At 44.4% G+C, this 25,173-nt stretch overlaps 1 protein-coding gene across 1 annotated transcript in view; it reads right to left on the reverse strand.

Moving 5' to 3' along the window:
• gtdc1 (glycosyltransferase-like domain containing 1) overlaps window positions 1-21,158 on the reverse strand; it is a gene marked incomplete at its 5' end in the record, with an annotated part of 64,570 nt that extends 43,412 nt beyond the window's left edge. Inside the window, 5 exons of the mRNA XM_083638264.1 lie at window positions 661-834; window positions 1,591-1,758; window positions 13,317-13,513; window positions 20,479-20,532; window positions 21,147-21,158. Coding sequence (XP_083494390.1) covers window positions 661-834; window positions 1,591-1,758; window positions 13,317-13,513; window positions 20,479-20,532; window positions 21,147-21,158 — 605 coding nt within the window. The remainder of the gene's footprint in view (window positions 1-660; window positions 835-1,590; window positions 1,759-13,316; window positions 13,514-20,478; window positions 20,533-21,146) is intronic.
• Between the last annotated feature and the right edge of the window lie 4,015 nt (window positions 21,159-25,173).

Raw genomic sequence — 25,173 nt, forward strand, 5'->3', positions numbered from 1 at the left:
TCACCCGTTTAGAGTAAAATAGACTATAAAAAAATACTATATTTTGGGTGTGATTGACAGGTCGCCTGTCCAGTGACAGTGAGAGTGGCGCAGCTCATGGACGCCACTCTGTGGGAAAACCTTTTCGCGGGAGCTGCATGAGAACCAAGATGGCAGCGGACAAAAATGTCAAACTAGAGACTTCAAATTGTGAGTCCACAAATGATGACATCACACTCACCCTGTCCATCTCTTTCCACAGTCTGTTTCTATGACATCACACTCACTCCGTCCATCTCTTTCTACAGTCTGTTTCTATGACATCACGCTCACTCCGTCCATCTCTTTCTACAGTCTATGTTTCTACGACATCACGCTCACTCCGTCCATCTCTTTCTACAGTCTGTTTCTATGACATCACGCTCACTCCGTCCATCTCTTTCTACAGTCTATGTTTCTATGACATCACGCTCACTCCGTCCATCTCTTTCCACAGTCTATGTTTCTAATCTACACTTCTAACACAAGCCTGCAGATTGCCATTACCCCGTGCCTCCCCGAACGATCAGCTCTCGGGGGCCGGATTAAGCATGCAACCTCCTCGCGTAGGCCTTTCTTTAATCAGTGGGCCGGTCATCCCTCGAGGGCAGATGACTGAAGCCAGGGGATGATGACACTGACCTTGTGACATCGGGGAATTGGATGGGGAAGTAGAGGACCAGACACTTTGGGCGGATGAGCGCGTCCAGGTCTTTGGGCCGGTGGTCGGGCATCCTCTTCATGAAGGAGGCGACGTTGGACAGGAAGGATTCCATGTTGAAAGAGGAGTTGAACGCCACCACATCTGCCACCAAGCTGCACGTGGGGGGGGGGATGGGGGGGATACAGGGTGTGCTGAGAGTGCTACCGCTGAAGCACCCTTCGTTTGGCAGACCTCGGGTGTCTCACTAAGAGTTATTCGCCGCTGCACTGTTCATCAGTGGCTTTAAATGGGACCCATTCTCTTTCATTATAAAGGCGGCCTGCATTATAATTCAAATTAGCCCAGCAATCTGGCTTCAATCCAATCAAACGTCTCTTAATGATCCATTCGCTTTGAGTAGCATATTATTTAATGCTGCCATATTTGACTGGCTTAACGACATTAGAGAAGATGGAGTGGCTTGTGCAGAGCTGAGTTATTGACATGTTGCCCTATGCAGATCAACAACAATCAGTTTTCTTTTAGAGTGCCTCTCTTTACTGTTAGCCCACTGATTAATGACAATGCCGTCGCTCGACAAGAGTGACTTCAATTACCCAGAGAGCATCATGTAGGGCCACGCTAATTAACCAATCATGTGTGCCCTGACATGCTCATTAAGACAAACTATTACAGTTGAGTAGTGTTTCTTTTCTCTGTGTACAAACAAATAGGGTAATTATGCGTATGCTTAATTTTTATTGCTTATTGCTCCTCATTGTTACTTGGGACAGCTCTGCTTTGACATTTTTTTTCTTCTTTTTAGCTTAATACAGCTTAAGGCATACTTAGATTATTATAATGGGTATATCCCAAACTAAACAGCCTACTTACACTATTTATGCCCCCACTGTTAGAGCCATCTTTACCATGAGAGGACCTGGTTGTAGCCGTACTGGAAGTCTCTCTCCTGGTCCTTGCGGACCGGGTAGACCAGCTGGTTCTCATGGAAGTAGAGGACCTTCTTCAGGGTGGCCAGGTCAGGGCGCAGGGCCACCAGCTCACACAGGTTCAGAACAGAGCTGGTAAACAGGACTCTGCATGGGGAGGAGCACAGTTAGAAAGGCAGATTTAATGGACAGGAAAATTAACAACAGACACCATCAAAATACTGCCAAAGCTGACTATAGAGGCTTTGCACTTATGTCACGAATCTCCCAGAAGTCATAGCTGCATCAGTGAGGTTCATGCGAGAGTTGGCTGTGAGTTAATAATGTCTAAATATAATTGTCTAAATATATAGCAACCAGGCTAGAAACTGAGAGCTAGCTGATGCAGCTTGTTGTGGTGTGGCTGTAGAGACATTCAGCATTCTAAGTCAAACTGAAATAGTCTAATGAGCTGGATTTGTTTCCAAAATGTAGGTTACTGTGACACAGTAAAGGGTCTTGTCTTTAGGCCGATGTTGCATTCAAGACAAGTCGGAACTTTCAAATTGAGATTTCCAACTTCCGCCATAATTGCGTTTTTTTAACTTGGGGTAAAAAAAACATACACAGCTAACGTTGCTACAGTAGCTACTGTAGATATAGCTAACACTGGCTAGCTGATTTCATTGGTAAAATAAATAGCTGTCGAATTCAAAATATTGCTATAATCAGAGCAAAATGTAAACAATATAAACACATATTGCATAATTACACATCAAATTAGGTTAACAAAAGGAGCACCCCCCGCCCCCCCCAGTTCCGAGATGCCTTGAACGCATCACTAGTCTCTAGCTAGCTAGGTAGCATGCTAATTTAGCTAAGCAAGCAATGTTAATGTTAACACTGCTGCTGAGACTAGCTTCTACATACCTTAGCTAGTGTGCAAATCAGATGTGTTTACGACTATGTTATTACTGTAGACAGCTGGCCAGAATCAATCAGATGTATCAGTGATCAAATGATCACTTCCCAATTCAAAACAGCACAGAGATTAACCATGTATTAATAACCAATTAATATACTATATAAGACTGCAATCAGCTATTCTATACCAAAGAACTGAGGAGATCCAATATGACTGCCGGAGGGCGTTACATCACCTGGCATCTCTTTACACTTGGGAATTCTTTGAATGACCAGCGCCTTGCTGAGTAACAAACATCATTCGGAGGTCCTTTTCACACATGGCTTTTAAAATTCAGCAGATGTTGTATTCAGAGGATGAAAACGTCCAGAACAGAAACACCTTGCCAACATTAAATACAACAATTCCCTTACTTAGCAAAGCTGTGTCAGGATAATGAGGCCTAATGGTGTCCATCTATTCTTGCGATCCTGTTCGATCAGCTAGGTGGTCTGTGATTTGCATTTGACCCAACCTCTGAGTCGTCCCAGCAGATAAAACACACGCTTATTATTTAGACCGTTATTTGGATCAAGAGCACTCCATACAAGCTGGCCCATCTCCTTGACACCCTGTCAGAATCATGTGACATTATCCACAGAGGCCACAGCTGTCCTCCTCCCTAGCTCTCTCTCTCCCTCCCTCTCCCTACCTCCCTCTCTCTCTCTCTCTCTCTCTCTCCCTCCCTCTCTCTCCCTCTCTCTCCCTCTCTCTTACATGTGCAGTCGCCAGCCGCTTCTTTTCACCTGACAGCGAGGACTTTCCCCCGGCAGGACATGGCGCAGGGGACGATCACACTATTCCCCCCCAGTTCCCCTCCACCACCAGAGGAGGTCACTCGTGCAGTGACCAGGACACATACCCTTAACCCGGCTTCCCCACGCGCAGACACGGCCAATTGTGCCTGTATGGACGGCCCGACCAAGCCTGAGGTAAACACGGGCCGGGGGGCTCGAACCTGCGACCCTCGTGTTGGTAGGCAGGGGAATCTACCGCTGCACTACCCGGACGTTCCCCCCCTTGTCCTCCTCTCTGCAGTGGCATGACACATCTGTGGCTCCGCCTCTTACCGTTGGTGAGCTCCAGAGAAGAGCCTTTGAAGCTCAGCATCTCCCTAAGTGACCCCATCCCCTCTCTCCTCCACTTCAAACCTTGGCTCAGCCCATCATCACTCAGCCAGGCCCACTCTTTTCTTTCCTGGAGAACCCACGAGCGAGCCGCTTTGATGTGGCCGGTCCACGAGCCATCGCTAACATCACGTCCCCCTGCGTGCCTTTCAGACCTGGGATTAGCCCAATTTCCTGGCCCCCGCTCGGGCCTTCGATCAAACCTGAAAGAGGCCTGCAGGACTACATGTAGCAGAAATCACCCTCACCCTCTAAACTCCTCGGTAATGCGGCGCTCTTGACTCAAACCAGATGAGAGTTCTCTATTTTTACCTTTCTGCCTGCCAAGAATAGTCCGAAGGGGACATCCTGTGTAGTTAAGAATTAGACGTTCAAACCTGCGCCACTTACTTACAGGGATCCATAGCGGGAGACGGAGTGACAGAACCGTCGCTTTAACCTCTCTCGTAATGACATTAAATGTAGTAATTGTTTTCCAGATTTGAAAAGTGCCAAGTTCTTACACACAGGGAACAGCAGATGAAAAAAAACATGCACTGAAAGCGGTCGCAGTGGTTCGTAAATGATCAAAAAAAGAGATGTTATGGATGGGGGCGGTGATTATGTTAGCTAATCATATCATATACGTTGTGCTCCTATGTCATGGCGTTGCGTTCCATGGGCAACAGCATCATGTCTCACCCTGTCTGTCTGCTCACCCTGTCTCGCCCTGTCTGTCTGCTCACCCTGTCTCACCCTGTCTGACCTTTTCGAGTTGGAATTCCACTCTACTGTACATGATACTGATCCTCGCCCACTGTCTCTCTGTCTCTCTCTCAACTCGATGCACTGCTGTTTCAGAGATGACAAAGCGGGATTCAAATCAGACAAGTAGGTTACACAACATTTGTGTGTGTGTGTGTGTGTGTGTGTGTGTGTGTGTGTGTGTGTGTGTGTGTGTGTGTGTGTGTGCGTGTGCGTACGTACGTGTGTGCGTGTGTGTGCATGTGGGTAGATACGAGCCACATCACTATGTTGATTTCCATTATGAAATAATTGATAACCAAGAGATAACTTTCAAACATGCAGCATTATTTAGACATGGAGATATAAAGAACACAAAACACCTAGACTGTAATTGATAACTCCCCTTGGAAATCATGCTCAACGGTCACACGTTATATAATAAAAAAAACGTCATAGACAGTCAACAAAAATAATTTAAAAAATAATAATTTGGGAGTGGGTACATTAACTCATTGAGTGCCATGGACGTCTTTCGACGTCCAATTAAATAGTGACGTAGAGTGCCACGGACGTCTTTCGACGTCCAATGCGTTTTTTGACGGTGGGACGTCGATCAAAGCCTTCCGCAGCTCCTGTACAACTATTGTAGCTATTGGAGGTCTATAACCTATTTTACAGAACCCTTAGGTGGCGACAGTGCTCTCCAGGTTAACAGAAAGGCAGAGAAAAACAGAGAATAAGTCGTTGGGGAAACGGAAATCGCATCGCATCCGTATGCATCGATATGCATGAAGCGTTTTAACGTTAGATGTGCCTGCAGCAGGCAGCAGCCAATCTGCTCCCACAATTGAGCTCCTCCATGTCCGCTGCGACAGGCTGTCGCCGACAGCCCATTCGCATGATCAGCCGTTATTATTCTCAACTGGAAGCATACAGTAGTAGCCGGTGACAAACACACGCGGAAAAGGCTGGATGTCGCCGACGCGCACCCTTCACAGTGCAGAGCAAACTCAGCAGAGAGCCACCTCCCATAAGGAGGAGTGTGCAGTTGAGGCGGGGCGGGGCGGGGGGGGGGGGGGGGGGCACGCAGAGCAGCACACAACACTGACCCAGACAGCAGGACAGGGTTGGCAAACGCAAGCCAGAATATCCGATGCCCACCAGCAGCAAATCAAGATCAGCAAGAAGCTGCAACCAGCAGCGCACGCAGGGGCCAGCGCTGCTGGTTGCAGCTAAAAATATTATTCTGCCAAACAAAATTCCCTGGCCTTCACTGTTTTATTGAAGGAAATTATTTTTGAGGTGTGACTACATCAGAAAATTAGCTTCAGAGTCAGTGATGTGTTTGAAATGTTTAATTTCACAAAAGGGCCATTATCTCAGCTTCTAGAAAAAAACTGCTCTTTTTTGTTAAATCAAGCTATCTTCTCCGGCTGATAACTAAAGAACGGAAAATGATATCAATAAACCTGTTTTTGCTGATGATAGAAAAGAGTCTCATCGTTCTTTTTGCGTGTTCATTGTTTACATAGTAATATCAATATAACAATATTCTGTGGGCCTCGAGAAATCACTGAAAAAAGCTCTGAAACTCTGGCACTGGGAGCGTCCGTTCTCCAAAAGTGGCTGGCACTCAATGAGTTAAGTTTGAATATATCTGCTCTCATTGGGAGATGAGTGTTTGTCACAGTACGAAGCAGAGATCTAGTGAGCCACCGGTGAATTTCTATTGTGCCGACATATTAGATCACCTAATGCGTCCCAGAGGCCTACGCTGTGAGCGCTTCAGGACTAAAGAAAGACTTCTTCAAAACGTCCCAGAGGCCTACGTTGTGAGCGCTTCAGGACTAAAAACTTCTTCAAAACGTCCCAGAGGCCTACGCTGTGAGCGCTTCAGGACTAAAAACTTCTTCAAAACGTCCCAGAGGCCTACGCTGTGAGCGCTTCAGGACTAAAAACTTCTTCAAAACGTCCCAGAGGCCTACGTTGTGAGCGCTTCAGGACTAAAAACTTCTTCAAAACGTCCCAGAGGCCTACGCTGTGAGCGCTTCAGGACTAAAGACATCTTCAAAACGTCCCAGAGGCCTACGCTGTGAGCGCTTCAGGACTAAAGACATCTTCAAAACGTCCCAGAGGCCTACGTTGTGAGCGCTTCAGGAGTAAAAACTTCTTCAAAACGTCCCAGAGGCCTACGTTGTGAGCGCTTCAGGACTAAAAACTTCTTCAAAACGTCCCAGAGGCCTACGCTGTGAGTGCTTCAGGACTAAAGACATCTTCAAAACGTCCCAGAGGCCTACGCTGTGAGCGCTTCAGGACTAAAGACATCTTCAAAACGTCCCAGAGGCCTACGCTGTGAGTGCTTCAGGACTAAAGACATCTTCAAAACGTCCCAGAGGCCTACGCTGTGAGCGCTTCAGGACTAAAGACATCTTCAAAACGTCCCAGAGGCCTACGTTGTGAGCGCTTCAGGAGTAAAAACTTCTTCAAAACGTCCCAGAGGCCTACGTTGTGAGCGCTTCAGGACTAAAAACTTCTTCAAAACGTCCCAGAGGCCTACGCTGTGAGTGCTTCAGGACTAAAGACATCTTCAAAACGTCCCAGAGGCCTACGCTGTGAGCGCTTCAGGACTAAAGACATCTTCAAAACGTCCCAGAGGCCTACGCTGTGAGTGCTTCAGGACTAAAGACATCTTCAAAACGTCCCAGAGGCCTACGCTGTGAGCGCTTCAGGACTAAAGACATCTTCAAAATGTCCCAGAGGCCTACGCTGTGAGTGCTTCAGGACTAAAAACTTCTTCAAAACGTCCCAGAGGCCTACGCTGTGAGCGCTTCAGGACTAAAGAAAGACTTCTTCAAAACGTCCCAGAGGCCTACGTTGTGAGCGCTTCAGGACTAAAGAAAGACTTCTTCAAAACGTCCCAGAGGCCTACGTTGTGAGCGCTTCAGGACTAAAGAAAGACTTCTTCAAAACGTCCCAGAGGCCTACGTTGTGAGCGCTTCAGGACTAAAGAAAGACTTCTTCAAAACGTCCCAGAGGCCTACGTTGTGAGCGCTTCAGGACTAAAGAAAGACTTCTTCAAAACGTTCTAGAGGCCTACGTTGTGAGCGCTTCAGGACTAAAGAAAGACTTCTTCAAAACGTCCCAGAGGCCTACGCTGTGAGTGCTTCAGGACTAAAGAAAGACTTCTTCAAAACGTCCCAGAGGCCTACGTTGTGAGTGCTTCAGGACTAAAAACTTCTTCAAAACGTCCCAGAGGCCTACGCTGTGAGTGCTTCAGGACTAAAGACTTCTTCAAAACGTCCCAGAGGCCTACGTTGTGAGTGCTTCAGGACTAAAGACATCTTCAAAACGTCCCAGAGGCCTACGCTGTGAGCGCTTCAGGACTAAAGACATCTTCAAAACGTCCCAGAGGCCTACGTTGTGAGTGCTTCAGGACTAAAGACATCTTCAAAACGTCCCAGAGGCCTACGTTGTGAGCGCTTCAGGACTAAAGACATCTTCAAAACGTCCCAGAGGCCTACGTTGTGAGCGCTTCAGGACTAAAGACTTCTTCAAAACGTCCCAGAGGCCTACGTTGTGAGCGCTTCAGGACTAAAGACATCTTCAAAACGTTCTAGAGGCCTACGCTGTGAGCGCTTCAGGACTAAAGACTTCTTCAAAACGTTCTAGAGGCCTACGCTGTGAGCGCTTCAGGACTAAAGACTTCTTCAAAACGTTCTAGAGGCCTATGCTGTGAGCGCTTCAGGACTAAAGACTTCTTCAAAACGTTCTAGACTCTAGAGGCCTACGCTGTGAGCGCTTCAGGACTAAAGACTTCTTCAAAACGTTCTAGAGGCCTATGCTGTGAGCGCTTCAGGACTAAAGACTTCTTCAAAACGTTCTAGAGGCCTACGCTGTGAGCGCTTCAGGACTAAAGACTTCTTCAAAACGTTCTAGAGGCCTACGCTGTGAGCGCTTCAGGACTAAAGACTTCTTCAAAACGTTCTAGAGGCCTACGCTGTGAGCGCTTCAGGACTAAAGACTTCTTCAAAACGTTCTAGAGGCCTACGATGTGAGCGCTTCAGGACTAAAGACTTCTTCAAAACGTTCTAGAGGCCTACGCTGTGAGCGCTTCAGGACTAAAGACTTCTTCAAAACGTTCTAGAGGCCTACGCTGTGAGCGCTTCAGGACTAAAGACTTCTTCAAAACGTCCCAGAGGCCTACGTTGTGAGTGCTTCAGGACTAAAAACATCTTCAAAACGTCCCAGAGGCCTACGCTGTGAGCGCTTCAGGACTAAAGACATCTTCAAAACGTCCCAGAGGCCTACGTTGTGAGTGCTTCAGGACTAAAGACATCTTCAAAACGTCCCAGAGGCCTACGTTGTGAGCGCTTCAGGACTAAAGACATCTTCAAAACGTCCCAGAGGCCTACGTTGTGAGCGCTTCAGGACTAAAGACTTCTTCAAAACGTCCCAGAGGCCTACGTTGTGAGCGCTTCAGGACTAAAGACATCTTCAAAAGGTTCTAGAGGCCTACGCTGTGAGCGCTTCAGGACTAAAGACTTCTTCAAAACGTTCTAGAGGCCTACGCTGTGAGCGCTTCAGGACTAAAGACTTCTTCAAAACGTTCTAGAGGCCTATGCTGTGAGCGCTTCAAGACTTCTTCAAAATGGAGAGGGAAGTATTGTTATGCACAAAGCCCTTTTCAAACACAATCTGAAAATGACTCAGCCACGCGTAGGTCCTTCCCCTCTGATGGCAGAAGAAAACACAATATACACAGACATGGAGTGAGTGAAAGAATGCAGGCCTTTCAGCAATCTCTGTCTATGAACGATGGATTTTGTCCGAGACATGACGGTTTGTCAGATTTCAGCATTTTAGGAATATTCTTTTCATTCGCCCAATTCCACTGCACAGTCCAAGAACGGGAATTCCCTTCTCACTTCTGGCATGAACCAAAACATTCACAATATGGCGGAGACACACAGTAACTTGGACTGTGCTGCGAGTCATTTTGCCGTTTCATTTGACTCGACAGCTTCAGGGCTGTCAGTCTGTAAACCTGCACTGTAACCTGCCTTAAGGAGCTGTCAGTCTGTAAATCTGCACTGTAACCTGCCTTAAGGAGCTGACTCGATAGCTTCAGGGCTGTCAGTCTGTAAACCTGCACTGTAACCTGCCTTAAAGAGCTGTCAGTCTGTAAACCTGCACTGTAACCTGCCTTAAGGAGCTGACTCGATAGCTTCAGGGCTGTCAGTCTGTAAACCTGCACTGTAACCTGCCTTAAGGAGCTGTCAGTCTGTAAAGCTGCCCTGTAACCTGCCTTAAGGAGCTGTCATCCTGTAAAGCTACACTGTAACCTGCCTTAAGGAGCTGTCAGTCTGTAAACCTGCACTGTAACCTGCCTTAAGGAGCTGTCAGTCTGTAAAGCTGCACTGTAACCTGCCTTAAGGAGCTGTCAGTCTGTAAACCTGCACTGTAACCTGCCTTAAGGAGCTGTCAGTCTGTGTAAACCTGCACTGTAACCTGCCTTAAGGAGCTGTCAGTCTGTAAACCTGCATTGTAACCTGCCTTAAGGAGCTGTCAGTCTGTAAACCTGCACTGTAACCTGCCTTAAGGAGCTGTCAGCCTGTAAACCTGCACTGTAACCTGCCTTAAGGAGCTGTCAGTCTGTAAACTTGCACTGTAACCTTAAGGAGCTGTCAGTCTGTGTAAACCTGCACTGTAACCTGCCTTAAGGAGCTGTCAGTCTGTAAAGCTGCACTTTAACCTGCCTTAAGGAGCTGTCCGTCTGTAAACCTGCACTGTAACCTGCCTTAAGGAGCTGTCAGTCTGTAAACCTGCATTGTAACCTGCCTTAAGGAGCTGTCAGTCTGTAAACCTGCATTGTAACCTGCCTTAAGGAGCTGTTAGTCTGTAAACCTGCACTGTAACCTGCCTTAAGGAGCTGTTAGTCTGTAAACCTGCACTGTAACCTCCCTTAAGGAGCTGTCAGTCTGTAAACCTGCACTGTAACCTGCCTTAAGGAGCTGTCAGTCTGTAAACCTGCATTGTAACCTGCCTTAAGGAGCTGTCAGTCTGTAAACCTGCATTGTAACCTGCCTTAAGGAGCTGTCAGTCTGTAAACCTGCACTGTAACCTGCCTTAAGGAGCTGACTCGGTAGCTTCAGGGCTGTCAGTCTGTGTAAACCTGCACTGTAACCTGCCTTAAGGAGCTGTCAGTCTGTGTAAACCTGCACTGTAACCTGCCTTAAGGAGCTGACTCGACAGCTTCAGGGCTGTCAGTCTGTGTAAACCTGCACTGTAACCTGCCTTAAGGAGCTGTCAGTCTGTACACCTGCACTTTAACCTGCCTTAAGGAGCTTTTAGTCTGTAAACCTGCACTGTAACCTGCCTTAAGGAGCTGTCAGTCTGTAAACCTGCACTGTAACCTGCCTTAAGGAGCTGTTAGTCTGTAAACCTGCACTGTAACCTGCCTTAAGGAGCTGTCAGTCTGTAAACCTGCACTGTAACCTGCCTTAAGGAGCTGTTAGTCTGTAAACCTGCACTGTAACCTGCCTTAAGGAGCTGTCAGTCTGTAAACCTGCACTGTAACCTGCCTTAAGGAGCTGTCGGTCTGTAAACCTGCATTGTAACTTGCCTTAAGGACCTGTCAGTCTGTAAACCTGCACTGTAACCTGCCTTAAGGAGCTGTCAGTCTGTAAACCTGCATTGTAACCTGCCTTAAGGAGCTGTCAGTCTGTAAACCTGCATTGTAACCTGCCTTAAGGACCTGTCAGTCTGTAAACCTGCATTGTAACCTGCCTTAAGGACCTGTCAGTCTGTAAACCTGCACTGTGACCTGCCTTAAGGAGCTGTCGGTCTGTAAACCTGCATTGTAACCTGCCTTTAAACCTGCATTGTAACCTGCCTTAAGGAGCTGTCGGTCTGTAAACCTGCACTGTAACCTGCCTTAAGGACCTGTCAGTCTGTAAACCTGCATTGTAACCTGCCTTTAAACCTGCATTGTAACCTGCCATAAGGAGCTGTCAGTCTGTAAACCTGCACTGTAACCTGCCTTAAGGACCTGTCAGTCTGTAAACCTGCACTGTAACCTGCCTTAAGGAGCTGTCGGTCTGTAAACCTGCACTGTAACCTGCCTTAAGGAGCTGTCAGTCTGTAAACTTGCACTTTAACCTGCCTTAAGGAGCTGTTAGTCTGTAAACGTGCATTGTAACCTGCCTTAAGGAGCTGTCAGTCTGTAAACCTGCACTGTAACCTGCCTTAACCCATTGATACCTGATGCATCATTTGCGTGTATATCCCTCATTTGTGTGTGTACACACACCTGCCTTAAGGAGCTGTCAGTCTGTGTAAACCTGCACTGTAACCTGCCTTAAGGAGCTGTCAGTCTGTAAACCTGCACTGTAACCTGCCTTAAGGAGCTGCTAACACACTTAGGGTTCCTGGATTTATTATTATCATTACTAAGAAATTGTCTTGGTGTGATTGGTGCTCAAGTAACATGTAATAATAGTTTAGAACAAATATACAATATAAACAAATAAGATATAAAGAATATAAACGATTCAGATATTTAAACTAGAACGACCGCAACGCGGACTTATGCCTCCGCCATTAGTTCATTCTTGAGTCCAAATCACCATTTGAGGCAAATTGGAAGAAATTCCATCAAGGCGCTCCTGTAATGTTGCGTTACAGAGCATGGAAATTGGGTGTGTGTGGTCAGTGACCTTGAACTTTGACCACCAAAATGTAATCAGTTCATCCTTGAGTCCAAGTGGACGCTTGAGGCAAATTCGAAGAAATTCCATCAAGCCGTTCTTGAGATATCGCGTTAACAAGCTTGAAAATGGCATTCGTGAGGTCACAGTGACCTTGACCTTTGACCACGAAAATCGAATCAGTTCATCCTTGAGTCCAAGTCGATGTTTGAGGCAAATTTGATGAAACTCCGTCAAGGCATTTCTGAGATGTTGCACTAACAAGCTTGAAAATGGCGTTCGAGAGGTCACAGTGACCTTGGCCTTTGACCTTTGACCACCAAAATCTAATCAGATCATCCTTGAGTCTAAGTCGATGTTTGAGGCAAATTTGACGAAATTCCGTCAAGGCGTTCCTCAGATATCGCGTTAACAAACATCGTACGGACGGACGTACGGACGGACGGACAACCCGGATCCATAATGCCTCCGGCCTGGCTATCACCGGCGGAGACATAAAAATGTCAACTAGGCCAGGGATTCTCACCCTTTTTCATATCAAGGATCCCTAAAGTTAGTATAAATTAGGGCCATGGACCCCCCATTTTGTCTCTCAAAATGATTTGCCTTTACCCACTTATTCAGGATGTACACATTAGTGGTGATTATTTTATCAAAAATCTCATTGTGTAAATAGTTTGTGAAAGCACCAATAGTTTCCCTACAATATTGTCGCAAAGTCGATATCGAGGTATTTGGTCAAAAATATCCTGATATTTGATTTTGTCCATATCGCCCTAAATACCGTATATTTCCCATACTAAATGCTGTGGCTTTCAGTGGAGAATTATAATATCTTATAATGACATTTAAAAAAATGTATTTTTTTTGTGATGAGGCTTTTTCTCCTTGAGAGGTATTTTGGGGGAAACACTGAATTGATCTTTTTCACAGCAGCCATTTTGTCTTTAAAAGCCAGGGTAAACAAACACAGGTGCAACCAAAGCATTAACGAGGTTTTCCCATTTCCAATCCATTTACATGTAGGTGTTCCAGTGCTGGCGCCCTCATTAATCTTTTCGTTGCACCTGTGTTTGCACCGTGCTTTTTAGACACAAAATGGCTGCCCATACAACTCCATTGCAAAGCTGTCGGTACTGGTATCTGCTTTCAAAAAGTGCAGATTGGCCAAAGACTACCGTGTGGCCCAGATGAGTATAGCACCTGTATGAGGAACTGGCTGGGATGGCCTGCATGAAGTGCAGGGCGGCGGTCCTCGCCCTCCAGTGCCACTTCTTTGCGGGCAGGGTGTAGGCCACGCAGCCTTCCACTCTCTCCCTCAGGACGTCAATCAGCTGTTTGTGGGAGCCGCCGTAAAACGCCTCCACCAGCAGCACGCTGCTCGCCGAAGGCGGCGGATTCTGAAAATAGAATGGACAACAAATTGATAGGTAAATGGAACAGAATCACTGCTTAGAATGATAAGTCAAAAAAAATTGCTTGGATTTGTGCTGCAATTGTGTGCGGGACAAAAGAAGAATATAAAAAAAGTAATCGTATATCCCTCTATCTACAGTTCAAAATCGGTAGCAATTTGTCCTTATAGAGGAAGATATGCTGTGTGTAGAAATGCCATCATAAGGTCTATTAGGGTGCGCTGTGTGCTGGGACAACACGTCAGTGTTCCTGTCAAAGTGGAAAAGGCAGAGTAAGCTAGGTTGAGGGAGCGCGCGGGGCGGCGCAGCGCGGGGCTTTCTGACTGGAGCTATCTCTCTTCCAGTGAATTCCCTCCGCATGATTTCCAGTCTGCGTCTATGGCACACGTTGTTCTCCATCTTATTCTTCCATTTGCCTGCCCACAATGGGGAGTAATGCATTCACAGCACTCAGCATTCGCCCACAGACTTTTCAATCAGTCAATATCTTGGTTGGTCCCTCCAGCTCTTAAATGCAAGTCATATCTCAAGTATGAAATTAGCTGTGCAATCTCTCTCTCTCTCTCTCTCTGTCTCTGTCTCTCTCTCGACATGGCGAAACATGGGCGGCTGTTAGTGGATGACAGATATGGTAGGGTTCAATTGGGTGGCGGCTAGGTTAAGCATAGGTTCATGTATTGAGAGAATAGTAGCCTATTGTTGCCAAGTGTAGCAAAATAGAAACATTTCCTGAATGGAACACGACACAATCAAAACGAGAAAAGCGATGAGACCTCAGATTTAGTGACGTCTCCATTTTTCATTCTGCTTCTGTGACCGTTCTTCTGACAACAGGAAGGTTGCTGCAAAAGCTGAAAATGGCATTCAGCTCAGCCGTTAGAGCGGCGACGATTAATCGATTCGTGGTCAACTATTAAATTAATCGCCAACTATTTTGATAATTGATCAATCGGTTTGTGTAATTTTTCAAGATTCAAGATTATTTTATTTATACCAAGGGAAATTTGTTTTGGATATACAGGCTGCCACATGCTAGATACAGTACATCAGTGCCATAACAAAGACAGTGTTTCCCCTAGAAAGATTTTCAAGCCTGGAGGGATTTCGAAACGTACCCCGACCGCAACAGTGGGGGCCCTCGCTGGCAACGCTAAACTTTTAGCTAACCTGTTTGCATCTATGTTCGCAATGGCATCCCAACTATCATCATACTATTATGGGATGAGATGCGAACTGTTGTATTATGGGATGTGCGTTTCCCAGGCAACGACACACATTGACACTACAACAAAAGAACATGTAGTGCATAGCACACAGATGTAGACATGTGCAAACATACAGTTAAAAGTGCATACATTCATTCAATTACAGTACAATCAACATTGCTTATGACCTGAGTTTAGCAGACTAACTGATAGTGGAATAAAAGAGTTTTTGTATCTGTTGAGGAACATTTTCTTGTTTTTAATTGTAACTCTGTAGCGTCTGCCAGATGGGAGCAGTAGTATTCAGTATTCTGAATACAACATGGGAGAGGTCAGCGATGATTTTCCCCACCTTGTTCGATTAGTTTTCTCAAAAAGTATTTGGAGGCTGGGATGCTCTCTCTCACCCCCATCACTTTCATTGCAGTATGAACCAGTCTATTCATTTGTGATTTAAACTGAACTGATAAGTTGCCAAACCAAACAGAAATCCCATAGCGTAAAAAATGCTCTCTATCACTGCATGATAAAATAACATTGGTTCGAAGAAGAAACTAAGTTAAAGTTGTCTGATTCCAGCTTCTTAAATGTGAATACTTCCTGGTTTCGTTACTCCTCTATGACCGCAAACTGAATAGATTTGGGTTGTGGACAAAATACTTTGAGGACGTCATCTTTTATTTATTATCATTATCACCATTATCGCCATTTTGTGACATTTTACAGACCAAACAACTAATCGATTAACCAAGACAATAATCGAGAGATGAATCGAGGATGAAAATAAGCGTTATAATTAGGGATGCACGATATATTGGCAATCATATCGGTATCGGCCGATGTTAGTCATTTTTTAACATATCGGTATCGGTCCGATGTTGCAATGTTAATATCGGTTATCGGTATCTTCACATTGAGATGAAATAATGGAGTAAATCTATGACTTATGGGCTTTTACAAATGTTTTTGAAATAAAGAAATGCATTACTTTTTCAAATTCAGTGTTTACATGTGTTTTTCAGTATGTACAAAATTTTATTATCATAGAAATGTGTTTTTATACAGATCATATCGACATCGGTAAATATCGGTTATCGGCCATAACAGCAATGTTAATATCGGTTATCGGCATCGGCCAACATTTTCATATCGGTGCATCCCTAGTTATAATAAGTTGTTGCCTGATCAGCCGTGGAACAGTTGAAGAAGGCTAACACATCATTCAATCTGAAGCCCCGGCCGTCATCTGGGCCGGGGGATTCCAGGCTTAGCGCGCACGTACGGCCCTCTGACGGGCAGCCTCGCCTCACCTACAGTATACCTTTCTTTTTCGCCCACTGCTTCAAAGGAAGACTGTCGATACCTTTTCCACGCCAAGACGCCAAGATATGAAACAAAGGGTTAATGTCATCGATCTCCCCCCACACACACTGGTGTGACAGGGAATCCCCAATCCGCCGTACCACTAACTAGGAATTAATAACAGCCACTGCGTGCAGTCATCTCACAACCAGATAGGCTTAGTCACTGAACTCAACTCTCCATTTTAGTCTGGAAACAAGAGCAAATAATAATATGTTATTGGAACATTTTATTTTTCGTCACAAATATTGGAAATCTTTTCTTCTGCTGCTGCGGCTGGCGCTAACGCTGTCCTGAAGTTGTGGGCTCAGCAAATTTTTGCTACTTTGTACGTCCTCCAATATCATTCTCATCACTGTGAACACACACTTCTGCTGGTCAACCAATCAGATTGCTCTATTTCAGGGCTATTTTCATCATCAAACAACTCAATCACTTGACATATATAGTGGAGAGAAGAGAAGAATGCTGATAAGAAAAGAAAAAAAACGCTTCAAGATAGTTTGGTGTAACTGCTCCACACACGCGCGCACGCACGCACACACACACACCGCGCGTGCGCGCACGTACACACACACACACACAGGGTTGCACATTACACATATCCCGAGGTATAGTGGGATTTCATGCAGTAATGCTATATTTACATAGGCAAAGATAGCGTGAGGGGAGGCAGCCAGCGTTTTTCATTACTAAAATGCATGAAGACGTCACAGTCAGGAGGACCGATCGTGATTAAAGAGGAAATCACACATTTTTGAAAAAATCAAACCAAATCTGTCTTCATCTTTGGTACTAATGCTGCATGCCATTTCAACTGGGAGCTGGGGATTTCACGGTTCAAAGGTCATCACTGTCCTCGGATTTCCTCCGCCCATCTCGGGGGAGCCTCACCAGCCCCAACCTCAAAAATCCAACATGGCCGCTCGGCACTTCAACAGTCGTTCAAATCGTAGTAAATGCTGTTTGTTTATTAGCACTTCTGCCTTTTTTGTGTCTCACTAAATCAGCCCTACACACAGTGCTGTCTAACTTATATCTGTGTGGACATGTTGCTACAGTGTTTGTATGCACAAAATACATTGACTGGATTTTCTGTTGATGTTTGATCCGTTTCTGTACTGTAGGTGGCGCTCTTTTCTTTGCCTGTTCAGCCTGATGGTGCCTATGGTGCTCATGCTAACTGTTCTTCTGTTCGTTCTTTTCTGGACGAAATGTAAAAAGCATCACTTGGGGAATTTGCCCAGGAAACACCTACAGCACCTGGCTGCCACTGTTAGAACAGCCAATGGAAGAGCATTCCAAATCTGGGCTATAGATTGAATCACTACTGGCAAAATGGACATTTAAATAAATCAAAATGTCAGTGATTATTACTTTAAAATCACGGCCTGACGCTGTACCGCCCGCTGCGCCCCTGGGCCAGAGCAAGGCGCAGGTCCGGATGGGATTTGAGTGAGCACAGAGCACTGAAGCGTGCGTGCCAGACTCCCACACCTCCCTCTCTGTCCCTAAAGCCATTCAGGGAGTGTGTGTGTGTGTGTGTGTGTGTGTGTGTGTGTGTGTGTGTGTGTGTGTGTGTGTGTGTGTGTGTGTGTGTGTGTGTGTGTGTGTGTGTGTGTGTGTGTGTGTGTGAGTATGTATGCTTCTACCAGAGTGAAGAAAGTCTAGACTGTTGAAGGCTAACCTACAGTATAGGGCTCGAGTCCGGCCTGGGACCTCTCTCTCTTCTAGGGATGGGGCCATCTTGAAATTCAATGTGATGCAAAAATGCCACAATATGTATCATGGGTCAGAAAAATGAATTGTGATATTCCATGTTATTCTGCTGTAGTAATCATAAATGAGACGCTTCACCATCACATTTTCACAAGCTCTCCATCCAAATCATATAATTTGACAATAATAGATAATTGTCAATTTAATAACATTTTAAAATGTGTTGTTTACATTCTGGGAGGCCAATGGCATCACTAGAAATTTTTGTGGTTCAGAAATAAACATAATCCTGTAGAGTCAGACTTTGCTGCCATTGAACTTTTATGTGACATTGTATCATGGTTGTATTGAATCGTTAAGCCCATAATGCATATTGAATCATATCACTACTCTCTTCACTACCATCTAATAAAGGCAAAAATGTCAAACAATAATCTTTGTTTGTGTGTGTGTGTGTGTGTGTGTGTGTGTGTGTGTGTGTGTGTGTGTGTGTGCGTGTGTGTGTGTGTGTGTGTGTGTGTGTCAATATCATACATATCTATAAAAATTCAAAGCAAATATGTGTGTTAATTATAATTTGATGAGGCCTAGATATCAAAGGGTTATTGTTGCTGGCTGTTTAGGGACATCATTTTGATACATCAAGAATGTCAAATGCTTGGAGACAAATTGACAGGTGGAACTGGATGGTTTGAGGGGAAATAGGCTGATAAACACGTCATTATCCCCTCGATAAAAAAAGAGTCACAAGCGCGGCGGAACTTGAAAGGAATCAATTATTTATGAGTGAAACATGTTGGGAGCAGCAGGGCCTCATCTGAAATAGGTTACATACCTCATTCCTAAATATGTCTAAAAATACCTTGCGACATCTGAGGGACATCTGACTTTCTCTCTCTCTTTATTCGCCGCATTGCTGCTGCAATGAATTACGAGATATTCCTCCCTCCTCCAAAATCAAGACTGGCATGATTACACGAGGATCAGAGAGCTCAAGCGGAGAGATCGAGAGAGAGAGAGAAAAACATTGACTAATATTGTGTCTTCAAAACCTTTTAATTCAGTGTTCTCGTGGAGAGGCCCCTTTCACTTTGACAATGCTAATGTAAGCAGCTTCGCACATCGCGGCATAGGAACGTGTAATGCTATTCATAACTCCTTTGATCTGGTATTAGAAAAGGGGAGGAAGCTCACATTTTCCACGGATTAAGGTTTCAAAGCGCCGAAATGAGTGAGAAGTGACTTTCCTTCTTTTAATTGAGGCAGTCGTTGCCCTTGTACTTCACAAGCACGGCCTTTATGTGGGAGCTAATGATTTAAGGATCGAGTGAAAGAGACCCCAGCTATAATTACAGACGCATGGACATGTGCTAATCTGTCTCTGTGTGTGTGTGTGTGTGTGTGTGTGTGTGTGTGTGTGTGTGTGTGTGTGTGTGTGTGTGTGGGTGTGGATGGGGAGAGGAGCAGAGCGCGCGGCTGTGATGTGTACAATAGTCTGACAAATCAAACGCTCCAACAGTGCTCGAGAAGACAAGACAGTGGGCGCTTATCGCAGGGGTGCGTTACTGTTCTGGAGACCTCCTTTCACAAGTCACTAGAATCTACACCAGTGTTTCTCAACCTTTTCCATATGAACGATCCCCAATGTTGCAAAAATATTACAGCCACAGACACCCCCCCCCATTTGAAGAGATTTGACCCAAATCTGGCAATATTTTTTTATTGATATGATTTTGTCCAGAATTCCATCTGTATTGTAGGTAGAGAGATAACAGTGAAACTATGATCAAAACAGTCATCCTACATTCTCCAATTGCATTAACCTCTTGTAAATGAAATAATGGTGAGGTTTAGCAATTCATCCCATTCCTGGGGACCCCCTGGAACCCCTTGAAGGAGCCCTGGTGGGCCCCAGACCACACAGTGAGAACCACTGCACAATATGTATGGAGGGTGGCAAACCACCTTCCTCATATTGACTTGAAAATACTTTGTTTACTCCATCTCCTTCCATTCATTTCTAATATCCTGTTGTAACCTAAGTGGATTTAAATAGGTGAACTCAATAAGGGAGCAGCTTTCACCTGGTGTCTGGAAAATAGAAAATAATCATTTTCTGAATGGGCCGTGGACTGGACTGCTTATAGCATTCATATGAATGTATACAAGTGTGCAAACATTTCAAGACATTGTCTATACTTCTCTACTGTAAGTGCATTTATTTTCTTTTATTATGATCTAGTATAACCTCATTCATGAGACAATTTGAGAAATTCTGGCAAAGTGGAATCCTGTGTGAATCAAAGCCTGCCCGCTACATCTATGATGTATGATTGCTTGTCACTTCGGCCAATATATATGTATATATTTTAACCTTTATTTAACCAGGAAGTCACATTGAGGTTGAAACTTCTTTGCAAAGTGAGACAGGGTCGGCAACGTAAAAACACGTAACATGACTACATCAATTTACAGACACCGCAACAGTAAATGGGATAAAAACAAAAAGGACTGCATAAGTCACAACGCAGCTACAATAGTTACAACAAAGCACCTAAAGGCAACACCATTATCATGTCACAATGCAGTTAAAACAACAAATATAGACTAACCTTACATTACTAGTGGTATATGTAGTTAGGCTATATGAGTCTATTCGGGTACCACCAGGGTACCCGAGCCCGGGGTTCCAGCCAGGAACTTCCAGGGGGTCCCCAGCTAGCAAACAGATGATCTTGTTAAACTTCAGACAAGAGGTCAACACAAAATGTAGAATGACTGATTTGATCTTAATGTGACAATAAAAAAATATGATCAGAGACCAAATCTCATCAGATGGTCTGTGTCTGATTTTTTGTACACGACATTGTGACTGTCCGACTCCCACAGCCATCTCCACATGAGGACATGTGGAAGATATGAAAATGGTTGAGAATGACTGATAACCGCCGTGACGCCAGACACTCTCATCTTGGTAGCCTCAACGCGAGACTCTGCCTTCATTCTTCAGGCTGAGTCTCGCGTTGAGGCTATCATCTTGGTATTTTAGTGTAACTGTTTAGAATAGAACACGGGACGGGACAACTGAGCAGCTAAACGAGGCTGTTCTCTCTGACTTGCACTTGCAGCCCAGGCAGTTGTGTCGCCTTGTAACCGCGTAGCTGACAACAAACTCCCCGGGCCGGCGGGCAGCTGCCTGCCTGCCCTGACATGTCCCCAGAAGGTCGGTGTTTCCAGCGGGGAACATTGAGCTAACACCGCGCTGTCTTCTGTCACATGGAAAGATGAATGGCACAACATGACATGAACTGTGACAACTGTCTGTCGCTTACCTCTTCCTGCATTTCTCCGGGAGAAGGAAAGGGCGCCCGCGACGTGGTGACGCAACGTTTGGGACCCCGCCCCTCACGCTGTACTCCTGTGTGCAGAGGCGGACATAGTCATTTGGGGGGCCCGGGGGGCCCCTACGCAAAGGCAAGCATGACACCCCCCCGAATTCCAACTTTAATTAATTAATTAATTAATTAATGTAATGAATTAGTCTCTGAAGCCAGTCTATCTCTTCCACAATCTTCTGTAGCTTCTTCAGTCCAGTAAAGTTTGGACAGAGGATGAAGTTGACAAAGACAAATAAAATGCTTCAGATAGGAAAAAAGTGCGATGGTAGTCGACCAAGCAGGACACATGTTCACGGAAATAAATGTAAATAAATAAAGATATCTTGTCCAATTTCTAGCTAGGATTTGACTGTTTCCCAGTCAGAGCTATTAAGCACAGGGGACACGGAAGTGAGGAAATGAGCAGATAGCCGCCTTATTTTGACCGGAAATCCTGCCTCATTTTGGGACCAACTTTGAGAGCTGCTGAAACACACATACAGGTAGGTAGGAGCATTAAAATTGCGGGGGCGAACACATCTGTCTTGAGAGATAGCTTACTTATTAATCCATCCTTTCTGTAGGCCTATGTAAACCTGTGTAGCAGCTTTGCTTATTGTAATTTTATTTAACTTCTCTCTCAGAGCTGATGCAGAGACAAAGAAAAATGAAGTCAACTGGCAGAATCTCATAAGTGGAATAGCCCACTATAGCTTGACTGAGTAGGGGGATGCCCATAACTCATTAAAGTCATTTATTGTAACAAAAAGGAAAACGTATTAAATTGATTAAAAATGTGTTTACCCAAGGCAGTCACCTAGTCTGCCTCTCAAACTATGAGCCTGTATTTTTTCATGCAACAACTTCTCTTCAAGATGCAGACTATCAACTGCCCAGCAGACCTGAAAGCAATGCTACTCCCTCCCCATGCCCCAGGTCGACCCACCCGGAGGCTACCACCCAGCCATGCCCTGTCACTCCCCAGGGCAAACACCAACAAATGCCTGGACAGGAGCTTTCTCCACTCTGCCATAACTACGTGGAACAGCCTTCCCCCCGCGGTTGTTAGAGACATCACATCAAGCAATGGTTCATGCCTTCAAGAAGAGACTGAACAAACACCTCCTCAGCACCAGACCCTAAAACTCAAGGACTTTTATCCATCATACATAAATCAGCCTCACACATATTTCTGAGTCGCTGCAGATCAATGATAGCTCTCTGAATCCTATTCATGAAGCTTCTATCTGTAATAGCATAAATAATATTTAAAAAAAATCATCGCTGTTATGAAGCTGCCAATGAGCAATGACTCAGCTATTGATTAACACTGAGTATTATTAGTAGTAGACTAGTAGTAATAGTAGCCTAGTAGTAGTCGTTTATAGTAGTAGTAGTAGTAGTAGTAATTGTTGTTGTTATTATCATGTTTGTTGTTTTTTAAGCACCACAGTATTCCTTCATTAAATTATGAATGGGACGATACAAATAGAGAGCAAAAATGTAAAATATAGCCTACTGTAATATAAGGGATATTGAATAGTGATTGCATAGGAGATTAAAAAGTACACAATAAGGTCACTGAAAACTCATCACTGCGTATCCAGTATCTACACACACTGGGCCTATAGGAATATTATATATACTGTATGTGTGTATCATACTGATTTTCCTTTTATTAGATCACATTTAACTGTATGACTGCTCACTCTTCATGTTTGAAATAACTGAAGTCGAATAAAAATAGCTCTAATTCACAAGAGGTATATACTGTATGTGCAACATGGTGTGTGTGTGTGTGTGTGTGTGTGTGTGTGTGTGTGTGTGTGTGTGTGTGTGTGTGTGTGTGTGTGTGTGTGTGTGTGTGTGTGTGTGTGTGCGCGTGCGTGTGCGTGCGTGTGTGTGTGTGCGTATGTGTGTGCGTAGCACTGTGAACTCTTCACCATGCCTTTATTTGCATTCATTAAGCAAGTTAAATTAGTAGGGTCATGGATAACTCTTCAGAGATCCTGTGCAAACAGTTCATGGCCAGTTTGGCTGTCTGCTTGCTTGTGGCAGTTTGAGCTCCAAACAAAGTTTTTTTTTTAAACTTCAAAGAGTCCTAAGTAATTCTATAAAGTCTATCACACTGGCTCCAAGAAATCTGGCACATAAAAGCCCCGCAATTCCACATCAGAAGGTAAAAGTTGAGCACAAACAATGACATAAGTCGAAAGAAAGTTATTAATGGCATCTATAGCGAGATGGGAGATTACACAGTAGGCCCGTTAAAGCAGGAGGTATTGTTTTAATTAGACTTTCCCTGATTTAATCATGGAGCTTATACGAGCTTGTAAAAAAAAACGGCCTCCCTGTTAAGAGTCGTATCATAATGTAGCTCTGTTGCACTGTCACCGTCAGTCAATCAGCAGAAATAAAACAAAAAGTGATTTCCTTTTAACCAGGGCAGCAGAGTCTCCTGGAAAATACCTAGAGTGAGTGTGCCGGTTTCAGTTGTAGCCTCAAACTCTGCTTCAGCAAGAACCATACATTCCAGCCTGCTGCACACTGTCATGCAGTATTCCTGTGGTGCTCAACCTTTTTCATATTAAGTCCACATTAGGGCCACATTCTCAGGCCCGCATCTGATGAGATTTTGCCTCTCTGAGCTGAATCTGAGAATATTTTGTATTGTTAGATAATGATTTTGTGTATAATTCCATGGCTATCTGTAGTGGAACAGAGACAACAGTGAAACTATGATCAAAACAGTCACTCTTCATCAACTTCTTGTAAGTTAAATAATGGTGACATGTAACAATGGAGCCCCTGGAAACTCCCGGGTCCCAAGGTCCCCGAACCCCATGTTGAGAACCACTAAGCTACTACTTACGGTATATTTACACTATTATACAAAAGCCAGATATGGAAGTTGTCTATGTGGATAGGTGCCAATGCTAATGAAACAGCAATATCTATTTAGATGTGTGCAAACTCAGTGATGATCTTACTGAAGAGCAATCTGACAGTAACATGAGGAAAGCTAAAAACAGCGGCGGGCAGGGCGTGATCGCCCCGCTGGACGTCTAGGATTGTTCGCCCCGTTCAGGAAACAGAGGTTGAAGAAGAAGAGGAAGTACAAGAAGAATAACACAGCTTTATTAAAATTTAATTTGGCTACATTTATTCGAGCATGGTCATTTCCAAGAGAAATTAAAAATTCAATAATACTTCAGACATTTCAGGAATTTCTTCATCAACAGTCCCTCTTCACCTCTTAAGTGGGATGAATAAAGTGGATTTTTTTTACTCTCAAAAATACAGTGTTTTCACAATATCGTATCAAAAGTTCCCCAAATTTAGAATTTCCAGTAGTTGAAAGGAAATAAAAACAAAAAAGAATTCAAAATTTCCAAATACCATAGACGCTCTCTATTCATATTTTGCTCCAATAGTCAATGACAGAATCCTTTTTACTAAAATATATCTATTTCTTGAGGAACTATAATACTGTACACTACAGTATGAAATAAATAAAATTAGGAAATATAAAATGAGTCATAAATAAAATGGTAATTTTAAAATAAAAACGAAATTAAATTTTATGTTGGAAAAATCAACAAAGAAAAATAAAAGTAATACTGACAAAAGGTCATGGAAAAATACAGAAAATTGCACAAACATATGTAAACTAACTGCCGTCTATCTATGCTAATACTGACATAGGTACTTCAAAAAACAAGGTGAAATATTCATTTAATACTGAAGCCAGAGCAAAGATAACACAGGTCAACTCTGATTTACACTGTACAAGGATGGCACTTGCAGAAACGCACAGGTGAAAAGGTTTGCATATAAGGCTTTCTCTTGAGAAAATAAAAACACACCCAGGCTCTCTGCTAATACTTCTATGGAGCCCTTCATATTCCGTTGTCCCTCCCCACTCCCCTCCGCTCGCTCGCTCTCTCCGGTCCACGTTTTAAGACTCACATCGACATATTAA

Source organism: Poromitra crassiceps (genome assembly GCF_964638095.1).
Source record: "Poromitra crassiceps genome assembly, chromosome: 6".
Lineage (NCBI taxonomy): Eukaryota > Metazoa > Chordata > Actinopteri > Beryciformes > Melamphaidae > Poromitra > Poromitra crassiceps.